This window comes from Palaemon carinicauda, chromosome 8 (assembly GCF_036898095.1).
Source record: "Palaemon carinicauda isolate YSFRI2023 chromosome 8, ASM3689809v2, whole genome shotgun sequence".
Taxonomy (NCBI): domain Eukaryota; kingdom Metazoa; phylum Arthropoda; class Malacostraca; order Decapoda; family Palaemonidae; genus Palaemon; species Palaemon carinicauda.
Window position 1 is genome coordinate 162593874 of NC_090732.1, and position 12980 is coordinate 162606853.

Below are 12980 nucleotides of genomic sequence, written 5' to 3' on the forward strand. Positions count from 1 at the left end.
TTCTTACTATTCAGGCTTCTGATTAGAGAAACACATTCTCATCTGAAGGAAGAAGACCTTGCTTTGCTGAAGGTAAGGACACATGAAGTGGGAGCTGTGGCTACTTCAGTGGCCTTCAAACAGAGCCATTCTCTGCAGAGTGTTATGGATGCAACCTATTGGAGAAGCAAGTCAGTGTTCGCATCATTCTATCTCAAAGATGTCCAGTCTCTTTACGAGTACTGCTACACCCTGGGACCATTCGTAGCAACGAATGCAGTAGTAGGCGAGGGCTCAGCCACTACATTCCCATAATCCCATAACCTTTTAACCTTTCTCTTGAATACTTTTTATGGGTTGTACGGTCGGCTAAGAAGCCTTCCACATCCTTGTTGATTTGGCGGGTGGTCAATTCTTTCTTGAGAAGCGCCGAGGTTAAAGGTTGTGATGAGGTCCTTTAGTATGGGTTGCAGCCCTGTATACTTTAGCACCTTTGAGTTGATTCAGCCTCCCAAGAGGAACGCTGCGCTCAGTAAGGAAGACGATCTTATTAAAGGCAGAGTAACGGTTCAAGTCGACTTCCTTACCAGGTACTTATTATTTCATTGTTATTGTGGATAACTGATTATATGAAATACGGGATACTTAGCTATCCTTTAGTCTTGTACACTGGTTTTTCACCCACCCCCCTGGGTGTGAATCAGCTACATGATTATCGGGTAAGTTTAATATTGAAAAATGTTATTTTTATTAGTAAAATAAATTTTTGAATATACTTACCCGATAATCATGATTTAATCGACCCTCCCTTCCTCCCCATAGAGAACCAGTGGACCGAGGAAAAATTGAGGTGGTGTCAACAAGAAGTACTATAGTACCTGGCCACAGGTGGCGCTGGTAAGTACACCCCCTTCTAGTATTGTGATAGCTGGCGTATCCCTCCATAGAATTCTGTCGGGCAACGGAGTTGACAGCTACATGATTATCGGGTAAGTATATTCAAAAATTTATTTTACTAATAAAAATAACATATTTACATGTGATAAATTGGAAAGTCAGCGATGCACTAGGGTAAAGTAATGGGTGAACGCAGTATGACGAGGGATTACTTTAATGGGATTTACAGTTCTTAATGACCCCCTGGTCCATTGGCTTGATAAATAATGTGGTGGTGTAAAAAAGAACGCACCTCCACATTGTTATGGAGAACATGTACTGATTATGAATACTTACAAGCATTGTCTATGTTTAGCAGACCTTTGACATCCAACCTTAGCTGCTGCAGGTATGGAATCAATTTATAAACAGGTAGCTAATTGTCTATCTTCATTTTTTGCATAAGTACACATGGATTCGCCAACTTATAAATGAAGCCTGGCCCAGATTAGAATACTCTCAGGCATTCTTATACTGTATCAAGAGCCACCTGGAAGGGCCAAGGAAAATACACAATTATTATAGTTGGTGTTAATGTTGATATAAAAAAATATGTTGTTTGTAAGTGATGGAAAGAGTGAGATGGTTGTATCAGATCTTTGGTTAAAATAATTTACCGTATATTCTTGTGTGAAGCACGACCCTATGTAAAGGGCAAATCCCAAAATTTCCCTTAGAAACAGCATTTGTATTGTATACTCCTCGTAATTGGCGAACAGCAATTTTAAGGCCAGCCCAATGTTACTACACTTTTATATCTTTACTAAGAGCTCTTAGTATCATTAGTTATCACTTGCATGTTTGTTCCTTATGATTGGGGATGAAACATAAACCAAATGTTTTCTGTTTTAGGTGGCGTTTTTAGGAAAAACATATAAAAATTGCTCTTATTTAATTTTTTTTTTAGTTTCTAAGGATAGACTAAGTAAAATAACATTAATACTAACATTATTACCCAATTAGCCCATGTGCACAAAACAAACACCACAAGTCGGCAACGTTCCTGTTACTTCACAGGTAGAAGTAATCCAGCATATCCTCTGAGCAAATGGTTTTTTGCAAGGCACTTTGCAGATGTCTGGGTACCTCTGAAAGTCCTCCACAGTAGAAATGGGCCATCTTTTGCGATATGTGGTGTTGGAGGAGTACTTCTACTCTCGGAGCCTCTATTTAAGTGATTGGCGATTTCCTTGTTCTCCTCCTGTCTTAGTGGTGAAAGGCTATCGCACAGCCTTGAGCTAATTCTTTAGACTGAAGAGTGTAGCCCTTTCATCTTCTGATTCTCATGAAGAGCTTTAAGCAATCTTGCCCTCCAAGAGAACACTTCCAGAGTAGAATGTGACCAGAGTTCTGAGGTCCTTGAAGTCTCTCTCTTACAAACCTTTAAGGCAGGTGTCTGACAAAGACTTTGAACTGTCATGACGGTCTTCTTAAAGGCTCTGGCTTCAACAAAAAGAGTAGGCGAGCTTGACGGCTTATTGTTATCTGTTTTGTCATTCTGAGAGGCAGAGAAAGGTTTTGCTCCCCTTCGTTCCTGACCTTGTGGCTAAAAATCAAAATTCGCCCGTAAGCGATATTACAGTAGGTTCAAATTTTTCTCCATCTCACTTAGGGAAGCAAACAACGATCTGGACGATTTCCTTTTTTTTCTTGTGAGGCCACGAAGACACCACCTGAAACGTTACTTAACCTTTCAGAACCTTTTCATCAGCTCTGGCAAGCTCAAGAAGATTCCCAAAAACACTTATCTTCTGGTTTCAAAAGGCAATAAATGGAGCAAAAATCCAGGCAGTAAATGAGCCAGAGGAACTGGCACAGGCTCGTGGTTACAGGGTTAGGAAAGTAGGTATGATAGCCTTAGGAAGAACCTGCTAGTGGGCCTAGTTGTGAAAGCCAGTCTAGAGGTGCAAGACAATCTTTGCATCCAGATATTTATGGATAAGTTTTCTTTAGGACCTGCTGTAGCTGCTCAGCAGGTAGTGTAGCATACCTACTTTCCTCACAGGACAAGAAGCATCTTGACTAAGAAGGCAGTTGTAATGTCAGTCTAGGATGAGAGTAAAAATACCTGGCCTTTTTGCCTCCACATTCTTTTGGGTGTAGCAGTCAAATAATTATTTTCCTGGATCAGACTTTAATATAGATAAGCTACCATACCGATTAACTATTATATTTTGTTTTTGTTAAAATAGTATGTATTCCTCCATCCTCCTGACAAGGGGATGAATGAATAGTAATGTAGACCCATCACTTTATTTTAGCTTTACATTGAAGACATCTTATCCCTTTATCACCTGAATTGTATGTCATAGGTGGTGCATTGGAGTTAACACTCTTGCTCCTCCTAAGGTCTGAGTGTGTGACATTCCAGGATATTAACCAATCACTTAGGTTCTAGGGTTTTTTGCCCTCCTAAGGATGTCTCTCTAATGTAATTTGTAATTTTTCTAACTATACAACCAAGTCCTTCAAGCTATACTTCCCTCTTCATCCACCCCATAAGCCCTAGGTGAAGATCAAAGTGGCTACTCATTGAGCTGTCAGGGGCCAGAGCTTACCCCACTACTCACCAGTAACTACTGACACCTCATTATAAATTTTAACAGCATGCGCTTTTCTCGCTCGTAAAGAAAAATTCTTCATTTGCAGCAAATTTGTTGTGTGATGACATCAGTGACGTCATCCTGTTTAGGTACAGCAGTGTGTTTGAATTTGATAATCTGAACATTCAGCCTAACTATCTTTTGAAGAATCCTATTAAAGACTCCGGTTTGTATTGTAGGAAAAATGCTATTTTTAAAAATGTAATATATATGGACATATGAAATGCATTAAGTAAATTTTCTTTTATTTCTTATGGGAAAAATTGAATTACGATGAGCATTTTTGTTTGAGAGCTGTTCATTCCAGAGGCTAGAAAAGGGAGGTTATAGGTTATATGCATTATACATTCCAGAGGGAACAGCAGGTGCTTAACAAGATTGTATTTCTACCCAACAGAGATTTGTCAATACTATTAATGTAGTGAAAATGTAAAAGCATTCTTTAGTTACACCTAACAATTATTTCATAATTTTATTCTTTTCAGGCGTTTGCTGGGCATCATTACAAAGAAGGACGTTTTACGGCACATAAAATTCCTCGAGAATGAGGACCCCGAGTCCGTCTTGTTCAATTGATATGATTCCAGATTTTAGTTTACCTACCACTGTTAAGTTAACCTTATATTTTTATAGTCATCCTCGTCGCCTTTGGCTTACTCATCATACTTTGCTGAGGAGAGCATGATTGAAAATAATGAGCATGTTACGGAAGAAATATTATTTTGCTTAATTATTTTTCTAAATTTTGTGACTTGAAAAAAAGTCCTTTCCAGGTATATACTTTATAACGTTAGACGAAAGCACAATAACAAAATCATGTGACTGCTGTTGGCTGGAGTTTAAATGAAATGGTATTTACTAGATGTTCTACATAGTGTAATTTAGTCTTAAGGTAACTGTACTCAGATTTATTTATTAAAATGTATTCTATATAAGTATTTGTATGATTGTTGAGTATATAGAAATCATCTATATTGTATATTCTGTCAGATTAGTTCACTGGAGGTGCATAGGTTGGGTTTTTACCAGGTGATAAGATAATACAACTGATTTTTTTTTACATCTGTAAAGTTTATAAACTTGGGACAGTCAGTATCAATAGATATATTTATATTTTTTTCAATCGGTAAAGAAAAGTGGGATTTGTAATGCTTACAGATATCAATTGACCTGATTTTGATAGTCTACCCTATCAGTTTGGATGTCAAAGTGCATACTAAAGTTAGTAAAAACATGAGTTAAAAGATGGATTACTAGAAACTTGAGATGGGATGGGATTAGGATATACAATATTTTAAGTTTATTACCATTATATACTGTATATGCATAATTTTTTCAAGTATTACATTGCCTGCTTAACTTGTTTAATTTCATTAAGATATTTCTGTTGTTATAAAAAAATAAATCATTTGAGATCTAACAAAATCTGGGACTTATGTCCCCAAGATTTTTCAAACTGTCCCAAAATACACAGAGGAGAATATATTATTACTTTTTGTGCAACCAAATAATAAGTAAATTCACATGCAAATAAGACATATATTCACCTTTCCATATGATTTTCACTTGAATTTGATATCTTTCTAATTTGTGTAATGATTTTGCTGGTTTTCTGAAAACAGAACCCCCCTCTATCTCTTTTTTTTCTTTCTTTTTTTTTGAGAGAGCTAGATCCTGTTTTATAAGCAAGTTTTGATTTTTTTTAACTAGTATTGTAAATTAACTAGACATTATAGTCATATAAGATTTGTGTCAGGGCTAGTTCTCAATAAATCTAAAAATTTCCTGATAGGATTAATCCTGTTATACATTAGAATGTTTTCTGTGATTATCAATACTAAAATAGGTTCATGAATAAGATTTTGTCACTCCTTTCAAACTCAGAAACATAAGATTTTCATGGTGACTTTATTAAGCCCTAATTGTGCTGTTTTGTACATATATACTGTACATATACATATAATTTGGATATAGAAAGTAGTTTTCAATATGTTGGAAGGTTAAACTGTAGGGTATTTGTATGTGTAGCCCTTGTAAAGCTTTGTTAAATAGATGTTTGCAAATTTGTAAAGTGCTTCTGCAGTAACTACTGTACATTGTAATATTGACAATATGTGTTAAGTAAATCCATTGTAATTTTTGCTGAACATCTATTATAATTTATAAAGAAATGCCAGTAGCTTTCAAAATGTAAAAAAAAGTTCTGTCTAGATAAAATTAATTGTTTTAGCCTCATGATTGACCAAGTGTATGTTGGTGAGGCAATTTATTTTTGTATAGATTTCTAATTTTTTTTCTTTATCAGCAAGGAGATAGTGCAGCTGTAGCTTTTGTCTTCAGATAAGGGTTCTGTAATTACACAATTGTAGAGATATTTGAAAAGTTTATAGCAGAATTGTTAAACCATTTAGCAAGAAGTAATCCTGTATTTTACTACGGATTATCAATGGGTGCCAATGTCATATTATTGTGGTACTTGATCTTATTTTGTATCACTAGGTGTTCAGTTTCCAACCAATTCCTTTAGACTTTTCAATATCTTTCCTTGCTGGTTAGATGATTACTGTACTTGAGATTTAAACCGTGAATCCAGATAATGTAACTAATTACGATAGAAATAGTCTGATTTATGAGCCCGTCATATGTAGTATAAACAAATATCAACTTTGACAACTTATAAATTTGGGGAAGTTCTATCAAAATCTTTTGAAGTTAAAAATTTGTCACTGAAGTTTTACTGGAGTATATTTATATTGGACCAGACAGAGCTCATATCAAATTTAGCCATTTTAAGGATAACGTAGCCAGATTAATGAAGGTGATGATATACTTACCAAAGATATTTTCAAACTTTCAATATGAACTACTATGAGCAACCCAGTTAGAGGTGAAAGTTTTGACAGTTCTGGTTAAATAACATGAAACCCCGTCAGAGGTGAAAGTTTTGACAGTCCTGGTTAAATAACATGAAATGGTAACAGTATTTATTATCTGCTATACAGTGATTACACGAGGTTCTTATAGTTTTAAAGGGTTTTTAGATGGTCCTTAGATTAAAGTGATAATCATCAGGAACTTTAGTAAATGCTTGAAAGAAGGATACAAACTTGTAAATAAGTACAGTTATGGGTGTAAAAGTATACCGTATTGATATAAACAGACCCTCTACATTTAAAAACTGCTGAATGGATATTTGTTATTTAGTTTACTGTACTGTACATAAGTGTTGTACCCCCTGATTTTTTTTAAACAGTAATTGATGACTACATTTTTAGTAACAAAAACTGCTGACCACATTGTATTTTTTTTTTTTTTTTTCTAGCCAGGGATTTTTTAAGGCACTGCTGAAATTTGTTCGTTTATTTGCAGAATTTAATATATTTGTTATTATTGTGATTAAAACCAACACATGATTAGCAGTAAACCATTTTCATTGCTAAATGTGGAGGAGTGATAATCGAGCACTGCATCTGCATGCCGTAATTAAAAAGAATTGTATTTCTGAGAATTAAATACATTCTTTTCGAAGATAACTTTGGGGTTGGTGCACAATTTTTTTTTTTTAATGACATCCTTTTGTGTGTAGAATGTATTACAATTATGTTTTGTAGTTAACAAAAGTACATTTTGTGCACTTAAAAAAAAAGAAAAGAGAACTGTGGAACTTCTAATATGTGAAACCCTTACTAACTGTATCAAGTCTATTGTAAATTGAAACACAGACTTAACATTCTTGAAGCTGATTGTATTCTCAGATTTCTAAAGTTCACAGGGCCGTGATTCCGAGAAAAGGCTCTATATTTGAAGAGGTAATGTCCAGGATTCATCTTTGATAATTTATCCTTTATGAAAATTATCTAGTTTTCCCACAGAAAGTTTAAAGCTTTAAAGGTATGAAACTTAACTAAGCTAGAACATTGCTTTGTTTTCCAGAGGTTCTTTAACCCTGATAAGTTTGGAAATAATAGTTTTGTATAGGAAACTAATTTATTACTTTACTAAATTAGTCACAAAGTTTAGAATGATATGATTTTACAAGGACAATTCATCATAGTTTTCTTGATTATAAAGAATTTTCATAGTTTTATTCAAGTTTAATCCTGTTTTTTTCTGTGATGTAGTAATGTGATATAACAAAAAAAGCAAGATATGTTTATGTGTTCATTGTTCAGATATTTTACTATTGTTTTAACATGGAATTTTTTCATCACTGGTAATGTTTATCCTGGTTCCACTCAGTTTGAGTAACACACGTCATGTATAATAAAGGCAGGGTTTAAGGTTCCCTCAAAACATTATCAAGCATCATTTCATATTTTTTAAAGTGCATATAGGGTATTTTATAAGCTTGTATGTTTATTGTCTTCTCTTGTAATCAAGCCTAAACTGTTTAGCCACAGAATTGTTTTGAGAGTTTGAAGACGTTAGACACTTGACGTTTGTGTTTTAGTAATTAAAAGAAACTCCCTCTCAACAACTTCAAATGTCATATCAATGACTGTGTTGCAGTGTATCAGTGTGGTATATCATAATAGTGATAATTCTAATACATTTATTCACTGAATAAAATACCTGTATACTGTTAGTCATCAAAACTTAAAAATCAATAGAATACTGTAAAAGAAGGCTGAAAACACTAGTTACATGAAGGCCAAAGCTGTTGAATTGCTAAATCAGTTCCAGTTTATAGTAATTTTTTTCAGCCTCTTTTTATAGTAATTTTCTGGTTCAGAAATATATCTTTTTTACAAAGCAAGCCTTAGACATTACCTTTGGCTAATGTAATGCTTTGAAAGCCAATCACTGATATTCAGTTGAATAGTAAATTTTGGGGGATGTAAATAGTTCAGGTTCTGGACTTTTGTATTCAACTAACTAGTCACCCACACCTTATGATACAGGTAAATTACTTGAACAGTTACCGAAAAATAAAGCTTATGTGCATCTAAATTTTATGGTTTATTTTATTATACCTTCAGTAATACAAATTTATAAAATTAATACATAGTGAATACCCAGCACTTCCAGGTGACTACCTAAAGCTAAAATTTGTTCCCATGAGAATGCAACCCTCTTCATTTATGTGAATTTAGGTACTTTTCATTTAACAATGGAATCCGTTCCAGCAAATCCATCATTAAGCAAATTTTTTTTCCCATAAGAATTCATGGTAAGTCTGTCTAATGTTGATCCCAATTCATCAACTATTTTTCATATTTAAACAACTATTTATCCAAAATAACTATTATCTATACATTACTACACTTAATAATCCTGACTTAAAGAATGAAATTAACATCACTAGATTGTTAATTGTTAATTGTGGTAATACCTTGCTTAATGTTGCTGAAATAAACTTAAAAAAAAAAACAGCATTCAATTTCACCAGCTGATCTCTCAAAGATCGGGTCCCATACAATACATAAATTTAGCAGAGGAAACCAAAGTCTTTGCTTCCATAAACATTGTCAATTGAATACAACAAAATATTTTACCCTGCATAAATCCAATTTCAATCGTACCTTAAAACAGCATTCAATTTCGTCAGCTGACCACTATTTATTCCTAAGCGTATACAAACTTCAGAGTCATTTAATTGGGGTTTCTTACGGTTTTGTTTTCTACTGCCAGACAATCAAAAAAGAAATCAGTAGTTGTTCCAATACGGAGTACTTACCTCGAACTACTTTCTTAGGAGGATCTGGGATCTCCTCATTAACCGACCAAGAATTTTGCGTAGTTCCCCCTCTCTCCGCTACCTTGTTGGGGCGCTCCGGGGCGGAAGGATACTCGACCCGAGGTCAGCGCGCAAGGCAGCGCTGCTAGGTCTGTGTCGTCAGTAAGCGTCTGGTCGCGGCGTAGATATCATCTCACCGCTCTCTCTCACTTATCCCGTCCGATCACATGTTCCTTTGTGTTCCTCATCCCTTGAGCACCACGTGTTCCTTAGTGTTCCTTGCCCTTTCCCTTGTGTTGCTTGCGTGTCCGCGTTTCCTTATTATGGAATCCCAGCGCCGTTGTGCCGGGCCCAAAGCTGTTAAGTCTTGCGGGGTCTGGCTGTCCAAGCCGGATGTTGACCCGCACACGCTGTGCGCCTCGTGTCGAGGAAATAAGTGCTCCCCTTCCTCCAAGTGCCCGGAGTGCGAATCCTGGCCAGAGCTTCAGTGGACCCTGTTCGCCACTAAGAAGAAAAAGGCGGCCAAACGGTCTCCCAAGAAGGCGGGCCTCACCTCGCTGTTGACCTTGCCCTCAGCGCCTTCGGAGAGAGGTTCTCTTTCACCTTCCCCTACCCAGAGTAGGGGACTAGGTAAGTCCGTTGCGGGGAAACAGCCCACTGCCGTTCCCCATGAGTCTGATGTTGGGGATTCTGTTTATGTGGGGCCTATGCAGACGAGTGGGGGGTCTGCTAGTGTGGCGGAAGTATGTGTTGTGGACGAAGTCCTGGTGCCCGCAGGACCCGTCTCAAGTGAAGACCCGGTATAGGGGGAAGCCCGAAACAGCGCCTACCCCTCCCCCACCGTAGCAGTGTTTTTCAGGTTCAGCGAGTTCCGAGGGCGGCCGAGACAAAGAAAGGAGGACCACATGTTTGTCGGACCTAGATTCCATAGTTTGGACAGCGCCTAGGATGCCCTTCAGGTCCCCCATGCAGCAGGAAGAGGAGTACGAGGGCTGGTTTGCCTCTCGAGCCGCTATTCGCACGCCCCCGGCGCCCTCAGCAACGCTTCTGCCGGACTTTATGGAGCCCTTGACCCCGGTATCCAGACCAAGGGCCCCTAGAAGGCTTGTAGTAGAGACAGAAGATTCCGACAGCTCCTCCTCCTCATCTTCCTCCTCGGACAGCTCCTCGACCTCCAGCTCTTCCTCGTTGGAGGACTCCAGCGACCGGGACACCAAGAAGAAGAGGAAGAGGTCCAGAAGAAGGAGGGCTAGCTCCCACGCAAGCCCGGCGAGGATGAAGGCGAAGTCCTCGAGGAGAAGGAGTAAAAAGAAGAGTTCCTTGAGAAGGAGATTTGTAAGAGTGGCTCTTCACCCTCGCGGGTTGAGCAGGACGGCTGCTGCCCTAGTGCCTGCCTCAGTGGGCGCTGGAGCCGCTTCCGTGACCTTGCCCAGTGCCCCTTCGGCTCCGCCCGCCTGTCGTGTGCAGTCGTTTGTACACTTTCCCTTGCCCTTGCCCGGCAAGTCATCGGCTCCATCCGCTCTACGGGAACGCCTGCGGATGAGACCCAGCAGCCCGGCCCCCAGCTGCTTCGTCACTCCGGCTCTGTCCAAGTTATGGAACCTGCCGCTGCCGCGACTTCAAGCAGCTCCATCCGGATTTCCCCGGGAGGGGGTAGACCCATGACGGCTACCCCCGCTCCGGCGGCTCCAGCCGTGATGGAGACAGCCGCTCCACCAACCCATCAAGAGGGAAGGGATATCTCCGCTCCCACGGATCCCTCCGTGTTTGAGGATGCTTCCGACACGGAGGTGAAGTAGTGGAGGAGTTGCTGGACACCGGCCAGTGCTCCCCAGACGAGGTTTCTTCGTACAGGAAGGTTCTGGCCCTAATTCGCCACCACCATAGGCTAGACGAACCACAGCCGTCATCAGAACAAGCTTGGCTGTCAGGTCTGGGCAGGATGGTTGACAATCCTGTACAACAGAAGCCATCCCTGACCTTACCCTTAGCACCTGACGTTGCCCTGGAGATGGAGCACGTGGATCGCTTTGTGTCGGGCCCTAAGAACTCCCTGAGAGCCCAGGGTTCCTTCAAGCTCCTACTGGGACTCGGGACCCAAAAGAAATTTTATTTGCCAGACGGGCGGCACTCAGGGCCCCGCACACTGGAGGAAGCCGTCGCTACTCTGAACCAGGGCAACACAGATGAGCGGAGCCTTACTGCACCGGTGGTTTTCTCACAAGCAGAGGTCGTCATGATGGAGGACACCGCTCAAGACATAGTCAACATGACCTCATGGCTGGACTGGTGGGCGTGCACCCTAGCAGGGTTTCAACTGGCGCACGACCTATCGGTTCCAGAGAACCAGGCCCTGTTACAAGAACTGATCCACTCGGGGGGGGGGGGGGGGGGGGAAGGCGATGAAGTTTCTCACCTTCCAATCCCTTACCCAGATGGCAAACTGGGTTCTGAGGAGGAGGGACACAGTGCTGAACAGACTGCCCCGTAGACTCCCTGAGAGGGAAGTTAAATTCCTGAGGAATGCCCCGGTCTGGGGCGAGACCGTGTTCCCCCTTCAAGCGGTGGCAGAGACACTAGAAAGGGTAGGTAAATTGTAGAGTTCGGCCAAGCGCCCTCACACAGGAGGCCTCCTCCCCTTCCTGGCATCAATCCCCACAGCCCTCCAGCAGGAGCGGTGCCCCAGACCAGGCCTCCTTTAGACCTAAATATTCCGGCTCAAGGAGAGGCCGTTCTAACCGTCTCCCCAGAAGGAGATGGGGAGAGAGGCCCCCCACACCTTCCCACGCCTCAGGTGGGGGGATGCCTCAAACGTTAAAGGCAAGCATGGCGAGACAACGGTGCGGATCCATGGACGGTGACAGTCCTCAGGGAGGGATACAGAATTCCCTTCCTGTCACAACCGGGGCACCCAACGACACCGAGAAGAGAGCAGCCCTGCAAGTGGAAGTGGCGGCCATGTTGAGCAAGGGAGCTCTACAGCCCGTCCAGGAACCATCCCCAGGATTCTAAAGCAGGCTCTTCCTGGTAGAGAAAGCTACGGGAGGCTGGAGGCCAGTCATCGACCTCTCGGCTCTGAACAAGTTTATCAAGAAGACCTCCTTTACGATGGACACACAGAAGTCGGTGCTGGCGGCCTTGAGAGAAGGGGATTTCATGATGTCTCTGGATCTCAAGGATGTCTACTTTCAAATCCCTGTACACCCCTCCAGCAGGAAGTTCCTCAGAGTAAGGTGGGGGTCCCAATCCCTGCAGTTCAAGACCCTCTGCTTCGGCCTGTCAACAGCTCCTTAGGTGTTCACGAGGGTGTTCACCCTGGTATCAGTCTGGGCACACAAGCAGGGCATCAGGCTGATCAGATACCTCAACGATTGGTTGCTGCTTTCATCCTCAGAGGCAGACTTAAAGGAGCAGGGCACGAAACTTGTACAGTTCTGTAGGGACCTCGAGGTCACAATTAACCTGGAAAAGTCCCAGTTAGTCCCAACCACCAGAATGACGTACCTAGGGATGGTCCTGGACTGACTCCCAGCTGGCGAAGGCGTTTCCCTCCCAGGAGAGGCTAAACAACCTAGACCAAGTGATTCGCCCGTTTCTAGCAGATCCCCCAATGAGAGCCAAGGATTGGCAGAGACTCGTGGGTCACCTGGTCTCATTGGAAAAATTGGTTCCGCAAGGGAGGCTCAAGCTGAGGCCAATAAAGTGGAATCTGAAGGACCTCTGGTCAGCGGAGGAGTCCCTTCAGAAGATAGTCAGGATGACCCCGTCCTCCAAGGACATGCTCC

The 12980-nt window shown here is 41.0% G+C and overlaps 1 protein-coding gene across 9 annotated transcripts in view; it reads left to right on the forward strand.

The window, feature by feature from the left end:
* Window positions 1-8468, forward strand: part of ClC-c (chloride channel protein 3) — a 153647-nt gene extending 145179 nt beyond the window's left edge. For 8 of the 9 annotated variants that reach the window (XM_068379251.1, XM_068379250.1, XM_068379253.1 and 5 more), the window contains one exon: window positions 4004-8468. In XM_068379251.1, coding sequence (XP_068235352.1) covers window positions 4004-4094 — 91 coding nt within the window. In that variant the 3' untranslated portion in view covers window positions 4095-8468. The remainder of the gene's footprint in view (window positions 1-4003) is intronic. The other variant, XR_011045386.1, reaches the window with a different exon arrangement.
* The last annotated feature ends 4512 nt before the right edge of the window (window positions 8469-12980 follow it).